Genomic DNA, 27,349 nt, shown 5'->3' on the forward strand with positions numbered 1-27,349 from the left:
CACGGCAGGGGACACCAGAAATGGGCTTCACACATTTCACCCATGTCGGGAAACGAACTCGGGTCTTCGGCGTGACGAGCGAACGTTTTAACCACTAGGCTACCCGACTGCCCCCTGCTCTTGGAGATAACATTGTAAAATGGTCTTGGGTATTACTGACTATCACATTCAGCAACCTTCGCACACAGTTATGTCTTTACTTGATAAAATTGCACTTTTTTCAGACTTTCCTAATTCATTATTAGGGGCAGTCGAGTAGCCTAGTGGTTAAAGCGATTGGTCGTCACACCAAAGACCCGGGTTCGATTCCCGACATGGGTACAATGTGTGAATCCCATTTCTGGTGTCCCCGCCATAATATTGCTGGAATATTGCTAAAAGTGGCGTAAAACCATACTGACTGACTGACTCATTCATTATTTACACCATTTGAAAGCGTTCTCTTGCCAACTGACAAGCTAGATCTGGAAGACTATAAATATCAGCCATGATGTCCTCATTTATTCTTTAAAGGAGCCCATTATAGGCTGGGTGATACTTATGTTTTTTTTGTTGCAACAGTTAGTATGTGTGTTTTAGAAATAACCTCCTCTATCTTGGTTGCATTTGTTTAGTTATGGTGTAGGGGTCAACTCATGTTGCCCAGCTGAATATCGACTTTTTTGTTGTACGCATATAATAGGGAGTCTGTGTCAGCTATTTATGCGACACTCATGTCAGATGTTACAAGGCATGAAATGCTCTGAATACGGATGTAAGTGTGTACTTTTATCTCACCATCATCCGTATCTAAGATACACATAAGAAGATCTGTGTTAACGTTTTGTCGCATATGATGGATGAAGTTCTTGACAGCCCGAGGTACTGCTTGCCAACTACTGTTTCAGTTTTAAGTAAGAACTACTTCCATTAATTTGTGGAAATACTCCCCTAGCTTCTCTTGTCAAGAGTTGCTAGGCAACCCTGTAAAATAATGTATCTTTCATTTCACTGAATGACAGTCGGAGATGGCTTTCCCAATCAATAAGAGCTGGTTTTGTGCCCGACTCTTGAGCTATTGAGAAATGTGACAGTGTCAATTTCGCAAGATTGAACACATGCGTGAGACACTGGAATGGGAGAGGGGAAATGAGTGAAGGGATTATACTCATCAATAACGGAATTGATTGGGTGCTGATTTTGTTGTCTTTAGCACAACTGTGGATGGGGCTGGCGCGTTAGAGCGTTTCTGTGACATAATCCTGGTCAGATAGTATTACATCATGGATTATTATTAGCAATATTGCACAAAAAAACAATATTATTAAATAGAAAACATTTTTATGGGATGGGAGTTTGTAAAGATGGTGTTGTATAACAAGAAGATAAATACTTCTGGGGATGCCCTAGATGGGTTCTTAAGGTGTAGAACCTTTGAGAATAGTTAGGCTGGCTGCACTTGTGTCAATTCATACACTCTTAACATAGGATGATTCTGAAAAAGTTGATTGCCGAGAGGAATATCTTCTGGGTAGAATTGGTCTCCACAGTCTCATGCTTTTGATAACAACGGACTAATGAGGATTACTGTATATGACCATAGATAAGCCAAATTGTGAAGACCAGAAAAAAGATTCAGTAAAAAGGAATCCGGCTATGTAAAGGTTACACTTTCATCAAACTATATTTCTGTTGGTAAAAAACTACATCGTATCGCTTGAGGTGAACGAACAACGCTATTAAAAACTTTACCAATGAAAATGAGAAATTTGCGATTAAACATCACTGTTATGATTTGATGTAAGTAACTTGTACATCGTCTATGGTATAAATGAAATTGTTGGAATAATTGTGTCTCTGGAGTGAACAATTCACACATGTTGTCTATGGAATCCAGTTCCAAGGCCCATCCTGCCGTTATAGGGAACATGCTCAGCAAAAGCATGATCAGTTTCCAACAATATTCTAGATACCATCACCCTGCAGACAATTGCCCAGTCACGTAGGAGGCAGCAGGCTCAGAAATACTGGCAAGCTCTATCATGTCTATTGTACTGTGGTTTGCTCTGGTAGCCATGTATGACTGAAGATGCTTTTGTGGTAGATCAGCCTGTCATATCTAGCAGACGTGACTTGTCGGCCATGTTGCTTCCATATCGACTAGTTCTCACTGTGGTTTTGGCATCACAGAGAAGGTATTATGTCAGCAAGTGATCTTTTGTTAGTGTGTTAGCATGATTGCTGGGACATGAAATATTCATCCCTGTGTGAGAGTTTATTCAATATTAACACTGACTTGCCTGAGGTACATGTATGTGGATACTTTCGTCCCAGTCTGCCTAAATACACACAAGAGATTCTTCTGTGGTCACTGATTGCATCCATGAACACAGCCTTAGAATTATTATTTTTAAGTTTGTTTCTTTAACGCTGCGAAAATTCAGCTTTATGACAGTGGTCTGTAAACAATTGAGTTTTGACCACACAATCCATTGATTGACATCATGAGCATTTCTCTACACAAACTAGTCCTCAGAGTAGAGAGCTAGTCTTGCTTAAACAAGACAAAAAAAGTTTACTCTTCACATTTTCTGTCCATTATATTCAGTTCTAATATATTGCTCTCACTATAGCTGGAATATTGCTGACTATGGCATTAAACAATATTCATTCAATTATCTGTGTATATTGCAAAACTCTATATTACGTTCCTCAGAACCAGTGGCTACAGTGTGACTTTATATTATTTTACTAGCAATCAGTGGCTAAAGTGTAGCTATATGTTACATTTCTCACACTCATTGTCTACAGTGTTACTCTATGCTACATTTCTCGCACTCATTGTCTAAGGTGTTACTATATGTTACAGTTCTAGAAGTCAGTGGCTACAGTGTTACTCTATGCTACATTTCTCGCACTCATTGTCTAAGGTGTTACTATATGTTACAGTTCTAGAAATCAGTGTCTACAGTGTTACTCTATGCTACATTTCTCGCACTCATTGTCTACAGTGTTACTATATGTTACAGTTCTAGAAATCAGTGTCTACAGTGTTACTATATTTTACATTTCTTCCAATCAGTGGCTACAGTGTTACTGTATGTTATGTTATTAGCCACAGTGTTACAATATGTTATGTTCCAGGAACAGTGGCTACAGTGTTAGTATCTGTTATGTTATTAGCTACAGTGTTACTATATATTATGTTCCTAGGAACAGTGGCTTCAATATTACTGTATAACATGTCACCACCAACCAGTGGCTACAGTGTTACTATATATTATGTTCCTAGGAACAGTGGCTTCAATATTACTGTATAACATGTCACCACCAACCAGTGGCTACAGTGTTACTATATATTATGTTCCTAGGAACAGTGGCTTCAATATTACTGTATAACATGTCACCACCAACCAGTGGCTACAGTGTTACTATATATTATGTTCCTAGGAACAGTGGCTTTAATATTACTGTATAACATGTCACCACCAACCAGTGGCTACAGGGTTACTATATATTATGTTCCTAGGAACAGTGGCTTCAATATTACTGTATAACATGTCACCACCAACCAATGGCTACAGGGTTACTATATGTCATGTTTGTCTTCCAGGATGTTATGCTCTCAGCCACCACCACACAGTCCCCGCTGGCGCCGGTGTCGTCAGTCTTTACGATGCCCTCTGTCTCGCTGCCCAATGCTTCAGGAAGCACTCTGGGTCTCTCCGACCATTTGTTCATGTCCGTACCCTCCATAGCAGACACCTCCACAACGTCCTCGGTCACAGACGCCAAATCAGAAGCAAATGGTGAGTTACAAGGTCAAGGTCAATTGTACCCACCATTGAAGTGACCTTGACTTGAATTGTAAGGTAAAGGTCATTCATTAATTTTCTTCATAAATTATGGGATGCATATCACCTGGTTACTTGTTTCCTGAGAACTTGCCCGGATTAACAAATATCTAGGTTAATATATCATTGGTGTGGAAAAACATCCCTTTGTCTCAATATAAAGATACTGTAGTATGTATGCACAGTATCTGTCATAGAAAACAGCCAAATAGCTACTTGTCTGCTAGTCACACGATTGCCCATGTTTGAATAAAGATAAAGCTTCTGAAACTTCAGTGTATGCGTGATCAGATTGTTTTATAGTGTAGGGAAGTGTATCTAAATACTTTTTTGTCAGCTCTCCGTTCAAACAATTCACAGTCAAACATTGTGTACTCATCTCTTGAGACTTACAGTGGGTACGGGTAGGGTCGGGTAATAGGGGGTTGGGTACCCGGGTAGGGTCGGGTAATAGGGGGTTGGGTACCCGGGTAGGGTCGGGTAATAGGGGGTTGGGTACCCGAGTAGGGTCGGGTAATAGGGGGTTGGGTACCCGGGTAGGTTCGAGTAATAGGGGGTTGGTTACCCGGGTAGGGTCGGGTAATAGGGGGTTGGGTACCTGAGTAGGGTCGGGTAATAGGTGGTTGGGTACCCGAGTAGGGTAGGGTAATAGGTGGTTGGGTACCCAGGTAGGGTCGGGTAATAGGGGGTTGGGTACCCGGGTAGACTCGGGTAATAGGGGGTGGGGTAACCGGGTAGGTTCGAGTAATAGGGGGTTGGGTCCCCGGGTAGGGTCGGGTAATAGGGGGTTGGGTACCCGGGTAGGGTCGGGTAATAGGGGGTTGGGTACCCGGTTAGTAAATATGGACTTGTCCCAGCCCATTGGGCCAGGCTGGATTATCGTATATTGGTTCATGCTTTTAATCAGGGGTGGTCAGGTTACCTAGTGTTGAAAGAGTTCCCTCGTCACATCGAAGACCCGGGTTCAATTCCCGACGTGGATACAATGTGTGAAGCCCATTTCTAGTGTCCCCTGCCGTGATGTTGCTGGAATATTGCTAAAAGCGGCGTAAAACCATACTCACTAACTCATGCTTTTAATCAAATTTGTAAGTCAAATGCTTGCTGAGATAACTCTTTGTGTTGTAAAAATGATCAAGTCAAATTTGCAACCTATTTCATTCTTGTTTTTGTGTATCATTGTAATTTGTGTCGAAGTATAGGAGTCAGCGTGTGATAATTTTGATGAGCTAGTTTGGATTAAGTACAACTTAACTATTTCACTATTTTGTAATTAGAACAAGACAAACTACAGATCTTTTGTATAGTTTCTGTTTTATATAACAACTCAATAATTGAAGCAAATGAGCTTTTGTGATTGGGTTTGAGACTTTGCCAGAGCATCTTGTGATGATCTTGTTGATATTTGGACTTTTTATCGTGTAGGTGCAATCCACTCATTATCGGGTCAGACCCAGCTTCTCGGACAGCCCCAGGTGGCAGCACCACAGTTCTTCCTGGCAAGTCAAGCGGCGGCGCAGGCAGCTGCCGTTCAGGGGCAGGCGGCAGCAGCGTCCGCGGCGGCCAGCTCCCTCGGTGTACAGCAACTTCTCATTCCAGTCTCCACAGGTCAGACTCAGTCAAGTACACTGCACGTTCCTCAAGCTTGTCCATTTGCCCAAGTCACAGAGAAACAATTGGCTCGGTTGACTCAGTTTTGTGGCTATATCTCTATGTCATATTGTAGTGTCCACAACAAAGGATTTCACTATTATGCAATTCTTTGTTTGTAAGTCTTTGTAACTTATCAACTATCCCTCATATAAACACGGAATAAGAGTTGATTCAAGCAGTATCTTGTCGTATTAATAGTTGGAATTGGTTTGTTGTTAGATGTTGGTAGATTCCGACTGAGTTGAGAGGGTTCCAGACTTTTTTCTTCTTTTTAAATTTTTAAAAATTTCATTTCAATTCAGTAGACATATTTATGACATTGGTACATTAGGTATATAAGTGTAGCAATTCATAGTCTTAAAACATGATCAAATATTTTCAAGACTTTCTTTGGCACCTTGTTTACATCTGGCCATGAATTGTATACCTAAAATATTTGATTGCAAAATATTAACTGTAACCTATTTAAAAAAATATCTAGCCTCACATATTCCTGACACAAAATAAGGCTTCACTGAAAGTTTCTACGTGAGTAATCGTTCTGCTTCTCAGCGTTAGAAATTGACACTAGTCCTATAGTCCTTGCCATGCCTAGCAATAATTAAGGTATTTTAAGGACAAGTCGAAATTTGCCTTTATGGGGGTTTTGCTATATGTTATCATTATAAGGACTAGGGGCGGTCGGGTAGCCTAGTGGTTAAAGTGTTCGCTCGTCACTCCGAAGACCCGGGTTCGATTCCCGACTTGGGTACAATGTGCGAAGCCCATTTCTGGGGTCCCCCGCCGTGATATTGCTGAAATATTGCTAAAAGCGGCGTAAAACCATACTCACTCACTCATTATAAGGTCAAGTGGGCTAAAACTGTTAGTTTCTATTGCTATTGCTGTATCTGTTCTGGTGTAATCCCTGCTTGTTGTAAAGGGACCAATCTGATATCTGGTATCTGCAGTGGCTGGTTGAGAGAAGAAGTCGTACACCCAGGATGAGCTGTGACCTGGGCCCTGTTTCACTTAGATATTCTATTGAAAAGAAGCCCTTCATATTACGATAGTCAATCTGTCATGCCATGATTATCTATTGTAATATGAAACAATCCGGTGCTTCTTAACATTTTTTTGTCGTTATCTTAAAACAGATACATTGACTTTTGGCAGTCCCAGCACAAGTGCTACTTTGTGGAACAGGTGTCTTGAACTGGTGAAGCATCACAATCACACCCTGTGACGTGGATAGACACTATGTGCTGGTAGTGGTTGTTAGTGTGTAATAGATGGCTTGTCAGTGGATTGGTGGTGACATTATTGACCATCAGTTTGTCACCTGGCTGTTTAGAGTCCTATCCTCGTAAATGGATAGAGTCAGCTGTTTAGAATCATAATCTTGTATATGAATTGGTGGTGACTCTATTGACCATCGGTTTGTCACCTGTCTGTTTAGTGAATGTTCGTACCTCAGTGATACGGATTGGTGGTGACTCTATTGACCATCGGTTTGTCACCTGTCTGTTTAGTGAATGTTCGTACCTCAGTGATACGGATTGGTGGTGACTCTATTGACCATCGGTTTGTCACCTGGCTGTTTAGTGAATGTTCGTACCTCAGTGATACGGATTGGTGGTGACTCTATTGACCATCGGTTTGTCACCTGGCTGTTTAGTGCAGAGACATACCCTCGTATATGGATTGGTGGTGACACTGTAGTCTTGGGGCTGACTATCGTCCTCTTAGCTGGAAATGCTGAAGTCTTGCGGCTGACTATTGTCCTCTTAGCTGGAAATGCTGAAGTCTTGCGGCTGACTATTGTCCTCTTAGCTGGAAATGCTGAAGTCTTGGGGCTTATTATTGTCCTCTGAACTGGAAATGCTGAAGTCTTGCAGCTGACTATTGTCCTCTGAGCTGGAAATGCTGAAGTCTTGGGGCTGACTATCGTCCTCTGGAGACTGTAATGGGAATTGATTGGTTCAATGTCTGACCTGATTCTGTGTATTCGTACCCTGACTCCATGGATCAATGTTCGTGTTATCGACCCCTCTGGTCCTGACTTGATTATTTATAGGCCATAGATATTGCTGGAAGTTGGCTGTGTAAGACATTACTCAACATTTATCATCCAAACCTGGCTCCCACCCACAGGTGATATGGCTTGGTTGAGATCAACCGATATCTACATTGCAGACCTTGTAACCTCATTGGTTACCATGACGTCACAATCAAATGACATCACTAATGGCTCTGCTACTAATGCTGTTAGCAGTACTTTTTACACTTAAGACACTGCTTATTACTGTCTACAAACTGAAAAAGTTGGAAGAATGATGTTGGATGATAAATAATATCTCACCCTTGTGTCTTTTGATATCAAATATATTAACACTCGTCAATAAAGTTTAAAACTCCTTGGCAAGCCTTTTTAAAACATTTATCGACTCGTGTAGATATATTTGACATCAAAAGAGGCTTGGTTGAGATTCTTCATATACTCACTAGCTTAAGATTTGAGAAATATTTATTCTACTTCTCTCTCTTCGAGTCAAAGTATGATGAAACCCTCAATATTATTTTTTTTATATTTAATACATTTAAGTTTTTATATCTTTTAAATATGTTTGAAAATATATCTTTATGATGAGAGACAGTGATATTATTACATCTTATAACTCACACACCAGCTCACTGATGGACATATTGCGATGTATCACTACAGGACTTTGCCACCACATGCAATGTCTAGCACAGCACAAATGTCATTAAGTTCATTCATGTGAATCATTGCAACCATCTTCCCTTTCATCCACAGAAATATTCTCTACCACTAATTTTTCTCTCAAAATCCGTTTCTATCTTTATGGTCAGTGCTCCAGATTTCACAACACGAGCTGATAATTTTGGAATGGTAATATTCAAGCGGGCGTTTTCTGTGATCCCGACTGTGTCTTTGATCTGGAGATGTTTGCTTTCATTCCCTGGCTCTCAATACAGTTTTTCTTCAAAGACTTACTTCACAATAGGACATTTGCCTCATTCATTATGCATACGTTGGTGTTCACATTCAGAGGAGACAGTGTCAGATGTGCTGCTTACCAAACAACTCATTGTCTTGAGATTAAGACTGCTTTGTCAAACATGCCTTGATAATGATGGTGAATAAATGGACATAATCAGTAATTTGTGGAAATAAAGGTCAATAAGTCCATTATGGAGGCTTGATGTAGGATTTGTCTCAATATGTTCATTAGCGTTCACTCACTGGGTTCAGCATACGCTGTTGTCTCATTGGCATCACTGTAGGTATTATCTCATGGGAAATACAGACTCTATACACTTCAACATCAGAGCTGTAACCTTTAGCTCAAACAAATGTACCGTAAGTCCTTGAAAAAATGTCAGCCTGGGCAGGCATATGCTTTGATTACAATGAATGAGCACCTGTTGTGAATAAATAATTAGTCAGCTGGCACACATAAGAAATATATGGCTGCCTTGATAATATGCTTTTCTCTAACTAGTGCCTGCCTAAAATAAATGCCTTCCTTGAACAAAAGCCTAGACAGACATTGGATGGGAAAGAAAAGTTAAATTATTCTCCATTTTCAAAAATGCTGATGTAAGATCAAAACAGTTTTATTTGGTGATAAAATAGCCAGGACGTTTACATATGCCTGAATGTTTTCTATTTCCGTAATTTGATGGCCCCTGAAAAATGAGAACACAAACCAATTTGGCCACCTCACACAATGCAGACATTCCTGCCTACACAGGTTATTAGTTTGTTTGTTTGTTGTTTAATGCCACTCCAGATGTAAATAATGAGGGCAGTCTGTAAATAATCGAGTCTGGACCAGACAACCCTGTGATTGACATCATGAGCATCGATCCACGCAATAGGGATACGATGACATGCATGAACCAAGTCCGTGAGCCTGACCACCCGATCCCGTTAGTCGCCTCTTACGACAAGCATAGTTGCCTTTTACGGCAAGCATGTGTTGCGGAAGACCTATTCTACCCCGCATCTTCACGGGTGAAATGATTCCTGTTACGGGCGGACATCCGCTAATAGAATGGGTAAAACGGTTTGTTTGTCACAATGTTTTATGCAACATAAGTTGAATGAATCTGATGACTAAACAGGGTAAGCATGTATCCTGCCACGGTTATAGTTTGTTGATGTAAAGGTCAAGGTCATAATTCATTTTATTCCTCCTGTGTTCAATTCAGTCTAGGGGGCATGGGTGGCCCAGTCATCTGTGCAGAGTTGCGTCCCTTGGGCACGCCAGAAACCTATGATTGTGGGTTTGAATCCCGGTTCGCTCTGATTATGTTTCTAGGTTTGTCAGCACCATACCCGTGCTCGTGGATTTCACCAAAGTGGTAAACGTCTGAGACCTGCATCACTTCGGGCTTTCCTCCCACATTAAGCTGACATGCCGTGATATAACTGGAATACTGTTAAAAGCGGCATTAAACCCAACTCACTCACTCAATTCGGTCTAACAGGACATTGGTCAGCACTTGCAGGAATCCATATTGGAACAAGTTTTTCACTCTCCCATGTGACTATCACATGTCACAAATGTTATATGTGGGATTACACGCTTTGTAGAGTACAGATTGTAGTACTTTTTGGATTAAGTCCTGTCCGGGACTCGAACCCACACTCTCAGAGTGAGGCATCTAATCGCAAGCATAAAACTTCAGCGATCTAACCCACTCAGCCACCAAGGCCTCCACAAAAATGAAAGTCTGACAACTGGTAGTCTAGATCACGTACTTTGTGTACCCCTCTGACAAAGATAATTTGGCACGGCTCCAGTGTACAAGCTATGAGTACATGATGCCATTTAGACAGTGAAATGTAACAAATGTTATATTTGGGATTATTCTCTTGGGATTACACTTTGTAAAGTACGGATTCTAGTACTTTTTTTATTGAGAATGTCAAATGTTTGCTTTTGTCTTTAAATCAAAGTCTACATCTAATGTCTGTTAAGCACAGAATATCCAATGTATTTTGGGTCATATCACTGCTCTGTTGGTGGAGAGTGGTCTGTGGCTTGGAAGGCAGTGTAGATATACCCATAAGATGTTACCTTAAATACTGCTGGTCACACTACCATGCACGCACGCACGCACAAACGACGCATGCACTCAGTCTCACACACACACTCTCACTCTCACACACACACTCTCACACACACTCACATTCACAATCACACACATGCTCACACATGCTCACACACACATGCTCACACACACATGCTCACACACACGCTGACACACACACACACACACACACACACACACACACACACACACACACACACACACACACACACACACACACACACATTCACACATGCTCACACACACACGCTCACACATGCTCACACACACACAAGCTCTCACACACACACACACACACACACACACACACACACACACACACACACACACACACACACACACACACACACACATACATATGCATATAAGTGCATATATAAATGCAATTGTCTCAAATGCAATATCAAACCCCATTTCACCTCACCATCAAAAAAATTATATGCTTATTGATATTCCAACTACATAAATATCATGAATATCATTTGATAGTTAGCAAGATGAAAATTATTTGGCAAGAAATATCCTGAAGAGATTTACTGGTATTATTATCATTATTGATTACACTTTGCATATTTAGACATACGGTACAGGAGTAATGAAAGGTATTTATGCATTCGTTCATCCGTGCTCCCCTCAGGACCATTTAAAGAGGCTTGCACTCAGGAATCTCGACTGGAACCAAAGAAATCACAACAGCTCCATTTTGTTTCATTGTTACACGCACTGCTGTTACGTACGTTGTTTGCATTACCAACTGCTAATCAATTCTTGTGTCCTGATCAGCCAGTTGTGATGTCAGTCCCAATGAAACCGGGTAAAACAAGGACGGAGCATCAATGCTGAATCACGACCACGGCTTTTTTAAACTCTTGAAAAAAAAACATTTCCGACTTTATCTGAGTGGAAATGTATGTTCATGCAAGTGTTATTTTCAGTTTTCATTGTTTATTGTTCTGCTTTATGGCTTTGCCAAAAACTCTATAGATTTTTCAAACACTATTGTTTCTCTGGCGTTGTTATTGTTGAAGGCAACTTAAATTGATATCGCCCGAGTCAGACACACCTGACTGAACTAGAATACAAGCTGGATCAATGCTTCAGTATTTTTGATGGATCAACAGCTATGTCATATAATCAATGTATTATTTTTTTAAGTGTCAGTGTTAGAAGCTGTCTAAAATACTCACTGTGGCCTAGTCAATGTTGAAGTGGGAACAAACACTGAGAGGGTTTTTAAGGTGTTAATAATGTTCTTAATGTAGAGGTTAATCCATTTATTAAAAATGAAAATGTGGCATTGAACAAGAAACAAAACAATATCAAAGAAGATTGGCAATGTCAGGTTCTTTGAGCAATGACTATTAAACGTAGAAGGATGTTACTCCACCGATGACTAGATCTAACCTAAATATGCTGTTTCTTTTGATTTGTAATGCACACACAAGTTTGTTGTGACCTTTGACTTTTTAGGGTCGCACATGTCACAAGCAGGCTTGTTGAAATTATGTAGAAATGCCAATGTATGATCAGAATATTTTTTATTGCCTTTCCTGGGCTTTGTTTAAATCCAGCTTGTTATTTGTTGTAAAAAAAGCATCTAAATGCAGATGGTTGTAATGTCAGCCCCAATGAAACGGGGATGGCTGTAATCCTTTACTGCAGGGTAGTATTTGCTGTGGAGATGTTGCTTCCCAAGGGAGATAATCAGCTTACAAGTAATAACTGCATTGGCCCATAGAAACAAATAGATATCGCTGGGTACTTGCAACCAGTTTGTTTTGAAAACTCTTTCTCGTTTCTTCATTTCCACTGCTGGCTATTGTGTCAGTGTTGTAGTTCACAATGTGTGCTTTATACACAAGAAGTGACAATTGTTTGGTTCCCTTTATAGTATATTCAGCAATTGCTCAAGCAAAGCAGACAAATCATTTTATTTATTTTCTTTGATAAAATAATGTTGCATCTAATGAATATAACTGCTAATTTGAATGTGGTATCTGTATTAGGATTTTTAAGATTGGTCAATCCTCTGAACTGTATAGATACCATACTCTACAAAAACATTAACGATCAGCGTGCTTACTCAATTCGCATGGGTTTCCCTCAGTCAGGGAGCAATCATTGATTTGTAAGACCTGGCATATTGGCTATGAGCATGATGAAATCAGCATTTTTTAACGTATTAAATTAATATTTTTTAACTCACTTAGCTGTGCCAGATCATGGGTTCAAAACTCTCTTTTACACCAATCATGAACCTTTGACTTACGAACTCACAAACTAAGCAAACTTGATAAGAGAACTCAATCACTCTGCACTCACCAAGCAAACTCACTCACTCACTCACTCTGCACTCACTAAGCGAACTCACTAACTAAGCAAACTCACTCACTCACTCTGCACACACTCAGTGAACTCACTCACTAAGCAAATTCACTAAGCAAACTCACTCACTAAGCAAACTCACTCACTCACTCTGCACACACTCAGCGAACTCACTCACTAAGCAAACTCACTCACTCACTAAGCAAATTCACTAAGCAAACTCACTCACTCACTCTGCACTCACTAAGTGAACTCACTCACTCTGCACTCACTAAGTGAACTCACTCACTAAGCAAACTCACTCACTCACTCTGCACTCACTAAGTGAACTCACTCACTAAGCGAACAAACTCACAAAATCACTCATGAACGAAGTCATGAACCAACAATCAAACAAAAATGCTGTCTGCACTTAACATGTAACAGATATATACAATTAAGGTCAAATATTCAAGAAACTGAAATCCTCCCCAACCAAGATCACATTACTGAGAGTTAATATCCCATTTGTCTTGTTCATGGTTGACAGTCTGAAGCTGTAAAACCGAATCTAATTTGTGATACAGAAAAGATTATTAGAGCTGAGGCAATCTGTTGTGATTGAAGGACATTTGATCTGCGAGCAGACAAGTGATTTCCTCCGATTAATGGCGGTCTGATAACATATGCTGGACCTACTGATCTGGTATTGATTAGCGCTTGGATCTGTGTCGGGGAGGTTTTGTCAGTCGTCAATGAAGCACCATTTGTGGACATTGATACAGGCAACACATGGGGAAGTATTCAGTCTTCATGATATCTGTGGGAACAAGGAAGCTTGGGTTGTATTCCCCCCAGGGAGCTGAGAATGGAAATGGAGTGCACACTGATCCATTGACCGGGGTAATAATGAGTGCCATGAACATTCACTTGGTAAAGGGTAATAGACCGCCTCCATGGTCTAGCGGTAGAGCGTCCACCGGGAGAGCGGAAGGTCCAGGGTTCGATCCCCGGCCGCATCATACCAAAAGACGTTAAAAGATGGTACTTGTTGTTACCCTGTCTGGCTCTCGGCATTAAGGGGCTAAAACAAGGACTGGTCGGCTCGGAGTCAGTATACTGTGTCTGAGTGGGGTATTCATGTTAAACTGCGGCATGGTATCTCAGTGAGCTAGCACTATAAATCAGCATCAGTCCGGACTAGTACAAGCAGCCACACAAACACACACACATGTACATGCACATCGCTTTATAAGTGCTATAATCTTGGACGCGACGTTAAACCCCATTTCACCTCACCTCATAACTGGACTTTTTTATTATTATTATCATTGTTATCATTATTATTGTGTGATACAACTTTCACTGATCGATCATATGATCTGTATACCAACTGTTTCCTGATAATTGATTATCATTCCCATAATCATCTGGTTGATAAATTTAAGAACAATAATAACTTTAATCACCATTTTCCGTTAAGATTCATTATACAGATAATAAATATATATTGTGGTGGCACGTGGTCCTGTGTGTGGTGGCACGTGGTCCTGTGCACATTGTACAGGTCACAAATCAGTCGAAGTTAAGCAACGTCGGTCTCGGAGAGTAGTTGGATGGGTGACCACGTAAAGCAGCTTGACTCCGGAGAGTTTCTAGGGCTTCGGTCCTGCCCCACACTGAAACACATGTACCACGTGTGGTGTCTCCTTAGGCAAGTGACTTTGTTTGAAATGTTCCTCTGTTCAGCCAGCAGTGAGTGGGTACCCGGAAGGATGAGATGGTAATGTGGCTGTTAAAGTTCTAGTGCCTTACAGGCAGCTTTGGTTCATACTCTCCAGGGAGCTGAGAATGAAAATTGAGTGTTACCGATCCATTGACTGGGGTAATGATGGTGTCACGCTCAGAACTGCTACATGGAGGCTAGCGCATTAAAAGTGCACATTAATATTGACAACTCCTAATGACAGATTTCTATGAGCGAGCAGTGAACACTTAACATACCCTGTCAAGTGAATGTCCCCTTTTCGTATATCTAGTATATCAGTTATTCAGTGTTACAAGTAATTCTGTAATGACCATGATGTCACTCTCACTCACTCACTCACTCTCACTCACTCACTCACTCACTCACTCATCCACCCACCCACCCACCCACCCACTCACTCACTCACTCACTCACTCACTCACTCACTCACTCTCACTCACTCACCCACCCACCCACCCACTCACTCACTCACTCACTCACTCACTCACTCACTCACTCACTCACTCACTCACTCACTCACTCACTCTCACTCACTCACCCACCCACCCACCCACTCACTCACTCACTCACCCACCCACCCACCCACTCACTCACTCACTCACTTTCCAAGTCACCAGACATATAAATAAATAGAATTGCATCTCCCTGCAAAGATTGAAAGAAATCGAGTTACCCTCCTCACCCCTGCTGCATGTACCATTCCGCAGCAAATTGTTCGTCGACGTATCACCTTCCAGCAGCTAACCGCTAACAGCAATTTCTTACACGGCTTGTCTGCCCATCGTATTCTGCTGTAACAACAGTCCTGCACAAATCAGTGGTTATAATCAATGAATGACATCAGACCCTGTGTGTAATTCTCATGCTTTTCCAGGTGTGCCAGTCACACTTCTCGTGGCGCTTTCAAGGCAGCTGCCAAGGAGTGCCGACGACGGAATCTGCAGGTGTATTGACTGACACTGCCTGAAAGTATGGGATAAATTAATTATATCCTGTCCCAGAGATAAAAACAGTTCGATGTTGTATAATGCTCACTGACACTCAAATGTATCCTTTTGGGCATTGTTCTTTGGGATTTCAGGTTAGATTAGATTCCCACGAAGCCATGCTTGTCATTTGAGCAACTGAGTGGACTAGGTTTTCAAGACTGGGTGGTCAGACTCGGTGATTTGATATTGAGGACTATTTCTGAGGATTGTTTGGTCACAATGCCTTACCAAGCTGATAGCTGTCATCTTGCCATGACGTGTTTCTGAAGAATAATTTAAGGATTGAATATGGTCAGACTACTGTGAGACATAATGTTTCCCAGCTTGCTGATATTGTATTGATTACCCACATGGGGATTCCAGGTGTGAATTGGTCACCTGCAACCTTGCTGGTTGTAAGAAATGACGGAAAGGATGGGGTGCAGAATTGACATACATCTTAAAACGTGAGGCAGACAGAAAATGGGTTTTTATCAATCTCATTCAAATCAGATCTAAGTTCTCGCTGCCGCTAAACAAAGACCTGAGGACATCCCGTTACGGGTCACGTCAGAACAAACTTTCCCGAACTTTGACTAACCACTGAAATGAATAACAAGAAGTCGACATCAGCCAATTAGAAAGCAGCTTTCTCGTGCTTTACGGCACAGGTTTCAACCTGGCGACTTCCATTTCCGACTACGCTTGAAAAACATGTTGACACAGTTCTCGATAAACATTTTGGAAACTGAACAAACGAGCTCTCCAGAATGTCTAATATATGGTTGAGATTGTATGGCAGTGCTTCCCATGTACTGTGCAACGCCTCCTCTGTTCAAATGTTTATCACAAGGAATCGAGTGATAGACGATAATTTTGACGGAATCAGTCGTATGGGCCATAAGTGTCGTTCGGGAATACCTTGTGTTAATGTTTTTGAGGTTGCATGATTAGAAAACACATTCCGACTGTCACTTTCATGATCTGGTAAGCGACGCTTTGATTGGTTGGATGAAAGGTCGTTTTGACGTGACCCGTAATGGGATGTCTTCAGATTTTTGTTTAGCTATAGCGAGAACTAAGATCTGATTTTATGAGATTGGGTTTTTATCCACTTGAATTAAATTTACTAGGATTGGCAGTCAGGCTGAGCCAAGTCCCCCCTTAAAGTAGCATCTGAGCCAAGTCCCCCTTAAAGAAGCATCTGAGCCAAGTCCCCCTTAAAGTAGCATCTGAGCCAAGTCCCCCTTAAAGTAGCATCTGAGCCAAGTCCCCCTTAAAGTAGCATCTGAGCCAAGTCCCCCTTAAAGTAGCATCTGAGCCAAGTCCCCCCTTAAAGTAGCATCTGAGCCAAGTCCCCCCTTAAAGTAGCATCAGCAGTGAGTCTCAAGTTATGAATTGTATGTATTATATTATATGGGCTATATTTATTCATTTATTATATATTATATAAGTATTATTTTGGTAACACGTTATGAATGTGTCCATTACCATGGTTGTATTTTGTAGTATAAACTTGAATATATAAGCCAATGATTTGGAGGACGTTTTTGTTGATTATTTATTGATCCTTGGTGGTTACGGTTATGAAAGTGGCATTCATTATGTATGTACATAACATCTAACTGATATCATTGTATCCTCACATAATGTCCTTCATTATACAGGTAATGGCACCCAACAGTTCATCAGCATCCCGGTATCCTTGGCAACGGGAGGGAATCAACAGATTCAACTCTTGACGACGTCCAATGGGCAGATTATCGCCACAAATCTTGCCAGTTTACAGGCGCTGGCACAACCTCTCAACCTCGGTCTGGCTGGGGTCACAGGTAAACTTAAGACTCGAAAACATTAAAACACAATGCAACATGAAAAGGAAACTGAAATGTTTTGGTGGCTGTTACCATGACAACATGATGGTCAAAGAGCTGTTGATGTGAAGTTTGGCTGGTCAGAGTTTGTAACCTGGCGGAGGGGAGACAACTCTGTACACCACAGTAATGTGGTAGGGTAGCCCAGTGGGTTTAAAGCATTGCTTGTCAGGCCGTATACCTGGATTCGATTCACAACATGGAGACAGTGTGCGTCTTTCCTAGTGTATAAGACCCGTGAAAATGTGGGGTAGAATTAGGTGTTCAGCAACACATGCTTGCTGTAAAAGGTGACTATGCAGGATCGGGTGGTTGGTTGACTGACTTGGTTGATGCATGTCATTGTATCCCAATTTCTTGGATCGATTCTCATGATGTCAATCACTGGATTGTCTGGTCCAGACTCGATTATTTGCAGACCGACGTCATATACCGGTAGCTGGAATATTGCTGAGAGCGGCGTTAAACAACAAACAAACAATCCTCGTGTATACTATGGCTAGAAACTATGCTATAAGCTGTATAAACCCTACTCACCCACTGGTAACATTCTAGAGGATGTATTTTGGTATACCATAGTCCACAACCGACTGACCGTTGTGATGCCAAATACTCTACCCGCAGCTAAATTATTTTCTTTGTTTGTCTTGAATTTCTATTTCATCTGAACTATCATGAAATTGGGATATTAAAAATGTAAGGGGGAAGTTGGGTGCTTTTCCGTTAGTGTGATGAAACAAACAAACATGAATTCATCGGAAAATAGTAAATCAGTCGTTAAACTTTTCCCAATTCATTATAATGGCATTCCCAAAGACATACACGAAGGTATAAATGTCCCAACCTTGGGAGGTAGAGGGGAAATATCAAGATTCTTATCATGGCCGCCTGCCCACTGGTTGCAGCGATGGTAACAATGGAGGGTAACAAAGATGTCATACACAGGGTAGGAGCTTGTCTAGTAACATCCCAGGGGAGCCATGAAAACTAGGTACACCATAGTCTGGTGACTTCCCAGGGGAGGTAACTAGGTACACCATCGTCCAGTAACTCCCCAGGGGAGGTAACTGGGTGTAACACAGTACATTACCCAAGCTCCTCACAGCGATAGTACGTTCCCGGAGCTCTCTATACTATTGCTGCCACCAGTCAAAACTCCCCACTGTGAATAGGTGGCCACAACCATGCTTGGAGTTGAACTCGCAACCGAATGACCGTTTTGTTTACAAACAAGTGACGACTGTCGTGACGCCGAATACACTTATAGCTGCTAAATTACTTTCTTCGTTTGTCAATTTGAATTTGTGTTTCATTACAACTATCATGTAATTGATACAGTAAGAATGTAAGGGAGAAGTTGGTTGATTTTCCGTTAGTCTGCAATCTCGAACCAAGCTGATTATCAAAACAACAAAGTAAATTCATCTGGAAAACATGGTCAGTCGCAAACCTTTTCAAACTGAAATATGATGGCATTCCCAAAGACATAAACAAAAGTATAAACGTTACTACATTTGGAGTTAGAGGGCAAATTTCAAGATTCTTGTAATGGCCGCGCCCACACTGGTGGCAGCGATGTTACCGAGAGTGTAACGAAGGTGTCACACGCTGGGAAGGAGCTTGTACATTACCATCCCAAGGGAGGTAACTTTGTACGCACTAGTCATCCAGTACATTCAGTCAGAAATAAACTGAGAATATTATCAGTGGAAATGTTTTTGTGAATGAACAAAAGAAGTGCATTATGTAATAATGTCAGTAAGGAAGCAGGAAATAATGTATTGCTTTCCCGGAACCAAAAAGTATTTCATTATGAGCTTTATGTTGTTCCAACTGGTGCAACTGAAAGCAATTTATTCTGAAATGCGTTGAAGCATGACTTGATAAGGCTACATCATATGTTGTTCTAGTATGGTGGAAAAGGTAATTGTGTTTGAACAATAAAATTCTGCATTGATATTCTTCATGGGAAGATGTCTGAAAACATGCATTCATCTTGCAGGATAAATGTGTGATTTGTTGCATTAAATATGAACATCAAGTCTCTTCTCTATTAGATAAACCATGTATTTTGGCCCCTGTGAATATCTTGGTTAGAATCTATACTTGTCGTAGAAGACAACTAACTGGGTTTGGGTGATCGAGTTGGATCATGTCCCATTTTCTTAGATCGTTGTTCATGATGTCAGTGTCTAGATTGTCTTGTCCATATCATGAATATGATCATCTTTTACTCGTGGTGATAACAAAAATATGTCATGTGTCACAAGCGATAACAGGAATATGTCATGAGTCACGAGTGATAACAGGCATATGTCGTGTGTCACTCATGATAACAGGAATATGTCGTGTGTCACTCATGATAACAGGAATATGTCATGTGTCACTCGTGGTGATAACATCAATATGTCATGTGTCACAAGAGGTGATAACATCAATATGTCATGTGTCACTGGTAATGATAACATAAATGTCATGTGTCACAAGTGATAACAGGAATATGTCATGTGTCACAAGTGGTGATAACATCAATATGTCATGTGTCACAAGTGATAACATCAACATGTCATGTGTCACTAGTGGTGATAACATCAATATGTCATGTGTCACGAGTGGTGATAACTCAATATTACCCTTGTGGTGATGTCAACTCCATGAGGACGTGGGTGAGATGAGATCACCAGCTTGTTGTAAGAGGCGACTCAGTGGATTGGATGGTAAGACTCAGTGACTTGCCTGCTTGCCTGTCATCACACCCAGGAGTGTGATTATTGCTCATGATATCATCCATGGTTTGTCTGGTCCAAACATAATTATTTACATTGCTGCCCCCATCATTAGCCAGCAACAAGAATATAAAACAAAGGGATGATAATATGAGTTTGATCATCTGCCACTAGCAATGGTTAACTGATTTATTAACATCTTTCATTCTAGTAATAGCAGGGTGTTGGGGTAGCCTAGTGGTAAAAGCGTTGGCTTGTCACGCCGAACACCTGGGTTCGATTCCCCACTTGGGCACAATATGTGGAGCCAATTTTCCGGTGTCCCCCGCTGTGATATTGCTGTGTAAAACCATACTCAAGTTTATAATAGCGTGAGTGTATTTATATAAGTCACTGTTCACTTACGACATGATGTTTGTCACCTTGAAGCAGTCGGTCAATCATGATGTTGATGTTCCAGCAGGCAGTGTCTCCAGCCCTGCAAGTCACCACGGTAGCAGTAGTAGTAGTAGTCACGCAGTGTCGAGTCAGTTGGCGGCAGCGTTGCCACAACTCTTGTCCACAGGAGCACAGGGGCAGCTGCTAGCATTGGGCACACAGGTAGGTACAGCATTGCTGAGGAGATACTGGTGATAGTGGGGTGTTATGATCGTTACAGCATAACTGAGGAGATACTGATGGTAGTGGGGTGTTACCATTGTTACAGCATAGCTGAGGAGATACTGGTGGTAGTGGGGTGTTACCATCGTTACAGCATTGGTGAGGAGATACTGGAGGTAGTGGGGTGTAATGATCGTTACAATATTGCTGAGGAGATACTGGTGGTAGTGGGGTGTTATGATTGTTACAGCATAGCTGAGGAGATACTGGTGGTAGTGGGTGTTATGATTGTTACAGCATTGCTGAGGAGATACTGGAGGTAGTGGGGAGTTATGATCGTTACAGCATAGCTGAGGAGATACTGGAGGTAATGGGGTGTTATGATCGTTACAGCATAGCTGAGGAGATACTGGTGGTAGTGTGGTGTTATGATCATTACAGCATAGCTGAGGAGATACTGGTGGTAGTGGGGTGTTATGATTGTAACAGCATAGCTGAGGAGATACTGGTGGTAGTGGGGTGTTACCATCATTACAGCATAGCTGAGGAGATACTGGAGGTAGTGGGGTGTTATGATTGTTACAGCATAGCTGAGGAGATACTGGTGATAGTGGGGTGTTATGATCGTTACACCATAGCTGAGGAGATACTGGTGGTAGTGGGGTGTTACCATCATTACAGCATAGCTGAGGAGATACTGGAGGTAGTGTGGTGTTATGATTGTTACAGCATAGCTGAGGAGATACTGGTGATAGTGGGGTGTTATGATTGTTACAGCATAGCTGAGGAGATACTGGAGGTAGTGTGGTGTTATGATTGTTACAGCATAGCTGAGGAGATACTGGTGATAGTGGGGTGTTATGATTGTTACAGCATAGCTGAGGAGATACTGGTGGTAGTGGGGTGTTATGATTGTTACAGCATTGTTGAGGAGATACTGGTGGTAGTGGGGTGTTATGATTGTTACAGCATTGCTGAGGAGATACTGATGGTAGTGGGTGTTTTGATTGTTACAGCATAGTTGAGGAGATATTGGTGGTAGTGGGGTGTTATGATTGTTACAGCATAGCTGAGGAGATACTGGTGGTAGTGGGGTGTTATGATAGTTACAGCATAGCTGATGAGATATTGGTGGTAGTGGGGTGTTATGGTAGTTATTATAGCAGTTGTGATAGAATACTGGGGATAGTGTCTTATCAATTCTGGAGATTTGTATGAAAAACTTCCTAACAGTTCATCCAAATAGATTTACGACCTGTTTGTACATTGTATAAGGTTGTCTTTCTTTGTACAGAGTTGTGTCTCTTTAAAAAGAAAGAGTTTTGCTCATTTTCTAGCTTTCTTCATTCTTTATTTTCAGAATGCAATCCGAGGATTATCATTAGATGGAAAATTCAAGTTTGATAATCAGGTGATGAAATACTTTTTGACATTTCAAATATGTATGATATCAAGTGTGGAGAAAAAACAACTAAATCAAAGTTGTTCTGCTAAATATTTATCCAACTTAATGTATAATTTATGCGGTATCCATTTTGCCAAGCCAAATACCCCATTTTTTCAAATTTGAAATTGGGGGGAAAAAAGAGGCTTGTCAAAGAAGAAGGTTTCTAGTGTCAAATCCCATTTAACATTTTCAGCCAAGCATTTTTCAGCATAAACTCCAGTCATTTTGCAATATTTTTTCATCTTATGCTCGTGAGAATTGTGCTATATTTATTCATGTAGTCTAGATGTAATTGTAGACACGGGTACCCCCAGTCGTCTTAGTTGCCACAATTTCGCACTGTAGAGTTGCATTCATTAGTCATACCAGAAACCTGTGACAATGGGTTTGATTCCCGGGAGCGATCTGATCATGTTTCTAGGTTTGTCAGCACTGTAAGCATAGGCATGGTTTTCATCCAATCACTTCGGGCATTCCTGCCAACATCAAGGTGACATGCTGAGATATAACTGAAATACTGTGTTGAACCCACCTCTCTCACTCTTTCATGTAGAGGGGGCACGGGTGGCCCAGTCATCTAAGGCACCGCGATTCACTGTGCAGAGTTGCGTCCCTTGGGCACGCCAGAAACCTATGATTGTGGGTTCGAATCCCGGTTCGCCCCGATTATGTTTCTAGGTTTGTCAGCAACATACCCGTGCTCGTGGGTTTCACCGAAGTGGTAAACGTCTGAGACCTGCATCACTTTGGGCTTTCCTCCCACATTAAGCTGACACGCTGTGATATAACTGGAATACTGTTAAAAGCGGCGTTAAACCCAACTCACTCTCTCACTCACTCATGTCGATATGCATTCATTAACTAATCCACCATTTCTCCTCAATATAGGTGCTGACACCAGTCTCTGTCGCTCAAGTAAATAATTCTTCAGCTTCCTCCAACCAATCAACTGCTGGCGCTGCAGGTCATTCAGCCAATCACACCATCTCTACTTCCCCATCATTACAACAGACACTAACACAAGCAGTGGGTGGGTCAACGTCACACACCGTCGTGGCACAGCACAGCCCCACGCGACCCTCAGCACTTTCCGCCAACCCGGCAGCTACCTCGAATGGACTTCCCCCCTCCGTTAGTCAATTGCTACCAAGTAAGTTGCCCAAGAAAAATTTTGATTTGAAGGATGGGATTTTGTATGGGCCCTTTTTGGCCCATTGGAAATGGTAAATTTTGAACGTTATGGAAATGTTTATCAAAGTGTTGATAAATGTATCTAAACAATCATGTCACTTGAATGTTGAGAAACCTTTTTTATTCTGCACTTGTTTAGGACTTAAGGTGATCTTGTTCAGAAGTGTTCAAAAAGAAGTCATTGGTTTAAGCTTTAGAGCAATAATCCATGACCATCACCCCGAAAATCATCCGAAAATCAGTTTGGGGGAAAGTATTATGAAAATATTGTGAAATGAACATTTCTAATCAACTTTGAAAGGTTGCAACTTTTACTACATTGGCAGTTCCAGTGGGCCAAACTGTTGCTATGATACCTCGTCCCTGGCTTTTCTTCCCGTTTGTGGCAGTTCCGAGGATGCCTATCTAAGTGTTGCACCTACTTCTGTTACAGCACATATTGAGTTTCTTTTCGTTTATGTATTCTCTCTCATGTTTGTTTCGTCAGTTACGGACAATATGAAGGGTTATGTTAGCAATAGAATTCAGAATATTCTTTGGGAAGAGAGACAGCTTGAAATTGTACATGACGAAGAAACATTAATGTCGGTAATACTTGTGTGTAATGAACAGCAAGAATCTAGAAGAAAGTTCTAATTATCTTATCCAAGTGAATGATGTAAGCCCAGGGCTTTTGGCATGAAACTTACCACGTTCATTCACATGGCAGAGTGGATCTGTAATTTCAAGTATGTTATTCGAAATATTTTGTTAATATTGTCATTTTAAGAAAGAAAATGAAGAAAAATATTTGTAATGTCAACCGTGAATGGAAAGGTCACTGATGTCTGTTTATTGTTTCGATGATGTTATGTTTCAGTTTGTAACTTCATCAATTGATGAGGTCATATTGTATTGTCATGGCATATCATTTCAACTGACCAATCAGCATTGAGAATGCTAAAATGAAAGTTATTAGACTTGATCTTTCTTCTGTTATTGGCAATATTGGTCTTTTAGTATAGTTTTTGTACTCAGTTTTGACATCTTCATTGGCTGTCTTAATTTCAAGAAATTAAAATTAAATATAATTATTTTGAAAATGTTTTCTTAAAAAAAGAATGTGAAAAATACCACTTGTAATTTAGATGGAATAGAAACCTTATAGGCTGTACCTGAATTGACATTTTGTGGCTGCGTACTGCTTGTAGTTTTATATTGATTTCTCCATGTAGCAGTATGTGTATATGACGTAGTTACTTACTGCAACAATGTAAAGTTAAAGCTCTGACTTGCTATATCTTACTGTCGGCTGCTCAATGTGCATCACTGTAGTTTTGCCTCAGTTAACATTGAGTTTGGCTATTTTTTCTGCACCTGTTTTGAAGAGAAGAGCACGGTGTCTCTGCCCTTGACCCTCCCAGCCCCTAAGACCGTACTGACCTCTAACGGACTTCCCACCAGTATTAGTGAACTCATGCCAGGTAAGTCTTAGCTAGGATCCATCATGAATGGCAGACTGTTTGACTGATTGGTTTACGGATTCCGCCGACCCTGAAATAATTTCAAGTTGGGGAAAATGTGAAATAAAAAATCATAACACTGAAAGACAAACCTAACAAACTCTGCTGGATTGGCAGCATAGTCAGATGAACAGAATAGTTTGAAAAGTGTTTTTTTTATTTGTTTTGAACCAGGATTTTTCCACATAAAACAAGCGTAAACCAAGAAGTGTGGCCTTGCTATGTATGACATGTGTCAGTAGCTGGGTGCTCAGGGTGTCAGGAAACTGAACGGTGTGGGCGTGGGCATAACGTTGAACTCCTTAAAATCTTGTACACCCTGCTGATGAATCATGTAACAAAATTGTCGTAACATATGCTGACTGGTTACACAACCCTATTTTTGTAATAATTTGTGTGTGAATGAATGAGTGGATGAGGGTGTATATGTGTGAGTGTGAGTGTGAGTGTGAGTGTGAGTGTGAGTTGCCATTTTGAGCTGAATTTCAGGACAATGCCCTGAACATGGGTATGGTGCAAGCCAAGAATCATTATAGGGTGAATCAGGGATGCATAGGGGAGACAACTCTGCATGGCCCATAATATGATATGTGGTGCTTAAGATGACTGAGCCACCAGCCTCATAAAGATTCTCAACGGGCATTATGAGCTGTAATGGCCTCCTTATGCCTCATTGTGGAGCGATATTCACATCAAGTCGTAACAGAACTGGTTGGCCTGCTGTTTCACAAGACAAACATGCATATAAATAGGATTTGATATTGTGGTTTGATGAAAATGCCAGTCCTAATGGTAAACTGTGGCGTTTATGTTCTTTGTGGCAGAGACAACCCAGTTCCCAGTTCCTTGCTGAACCATTGCTGAATGCTGGCGTGATTCAGTACCCTCTTACAAACACTAAACATGGGCAACATAATTCTGTGATCCAGACAGTGATTGAGCCTTGACTCTCTATCCAGTACTGAAATGTATACCACATTGCCTCTAATAGATGACCCCCAGATGTATAATAATATTGGCCATATTGTGAGGCATGTATTTGAGACCAGCGTCTACTGGAGACATGGACTCTATTTCTTTGCTGGACGTTTCTAGATCGGAATCATTCATTTACTGTTTTATTTAACCTGGGATATACTGGAGACCTGGTGTGTATGAGAGACCTGGTGTGTATAAGAGATGAGACCTGGTGTGTATGAGAGACCTAGTGTATAAGAGATGAGACCTGGTGTGTATAAGAGATGAGACCTGGTGTGTATGAAAGATGAGACCTGGTGTGTATGAGAGACCTGGTGTGTATAAGAGACCTGGTGTGTATGAGAGATGAGATGAGACCTGGTGTGTATGAGAAAATGGTATGTATAAGAGACCTGGTGTGTATAAGAGACCTGGTGTGTATAAGAGAGCTGGTGTGTATGAGAGATGAGAACTGGTGTGTATAAGTGATGACACCTGGTGTGTATAAAAGATGAGACCTGGTGTGTATGTATATTAGACCTGGTGTGTATGAGAGATGAGACCTGGTGTATATGAGAAAATGGTATGTATATGAGACCTGGTGTGTATGAGAAAATGGTACCGGTATGTATAAAAGACCTGGTGTGTATGAGAGATGAGACCTGGTGTGTGTGAGCAAATGGTATGTATATGAGACCTGGTGTGTATGAGAGACCTGGTGTGTATGAGAGATGAGACCTGGTGTGTGTGAGCAAATGGTATGTATATGAGACCTGGTGTGTATGAGAGACCTGGTGTGTATGAGAAAATGGTATGTATAAGAGACCTGGTGTGTATGTATAAGAGACCTTGTGTGTATGTATAAGCCTGGTGTGTATGAGAGATGAGACCTGGTGTGTATGTATAAGCCTGGTGTGTATGAGAGACCAGGTTAGTATTCTTCCAATAGATTTTGTGCTTGTGTCTGTTGGAGGAAATACAGTATTTAAGTTGTGTTGAAGAGTTTGTGCTTGTTAAAGCTGCCATTGTGCAGATGACCCCCTACAGCTGTGAAACATTTTGTACTCTTTCAGTAAGACTATCTGCCAATCAGTGACTTTTTCAATTTGGTCGTGAATATTGTCGCTGTCAATATAGCAAACAGTTTCCTTTCCAGACACAGTGGGCAACTCAACTGAGAGTACGACGGTAGATGGGATCAACTTGGACGAGATAAAAGAGTTCGCTCGGCAGTTCAAGATTCGTCGATTGTCCCTGGGACTGACCCAGACGCAGGTGGGACAAGCCCTCAGCGCCACCGAGGGGCCAGCTTACAGTCAGTCAGCGATTTGTCGGTAAGACGCCGCCACCCTGCAGATGGGATATTGGCTGGGTTGAGTTTGTCAGGGCTTTGTGGTGAAAG

At 41.3% G+C, this 27,349-nt stretch overlaps 1 protein-coding gene across 6 annotated transcripts in view; it reads left to right on the plus strand.

Moving 5' to 3' along the window:
• The window catches only part of LOC124141572 (POU domain, class 6, transcription factor 1-like), a 96,146-nt gene that overhangs the window by 61,484 nt on the left and 7,313 nt on the right, over nt 1-27,349 (plus strand). For 2 of the 6 annotated variants that reach the window (XM_048383227.1, XM_048383226.1), the window contains exons 3-10: nt 3,593-3,788; nt 5,259-5,441; nt 17,318-17,482; nt 20,711-20,850; nt 22,211-22,261; nt 23,186-23,447; nt 24,856-24,951; nt 27,104-27,281. In XM_048383227.1, the coding sequence (XP_048239184.1) occupies nt 3,593-3,788; nt 5,259-5,441; nt 17,318-17,482; nt 20,711-20,850; nt 22,211-22,261; nt 23,186-23,447; nt 24,856-24,951; nt 27,104-27,281 (1,271 nt within the window). Of the gene's footprint in view, nt 1-3,592; nt 3,789-5,258; nt 5,442-17,317; nt 17,483-20,710; nt 20,851-22,210; nt 22,262-23,185; nt 23,448-24,855; nt 24,952-27,091; nt 27,282-27,349 lie in introns of all 6 variants that reach the window. The other 4 variants (XM_048383228.1, XM_048383229.1, XM_048383230.1 and 1 more) reach the window with 4 other exon arrangements.

The sequence above is a fragment of the Haliotis rufescens genome, unplaced genomic scaffold, assembly GCF_023055435.1.
Source record: "Haliotis rufescens isolate VD_foot unplaced genomic scaffold, xgHalRufe1.0.p SCAF_46, whole genome shotgun sequence".
In the NCBI taxonomy this organism is placed as follows: Eukaryota; Metazoa; Mollusca; class Gastropoda; order Lepetellida; family Haliotidae; genus Haliotis; species Haliotis rufescens.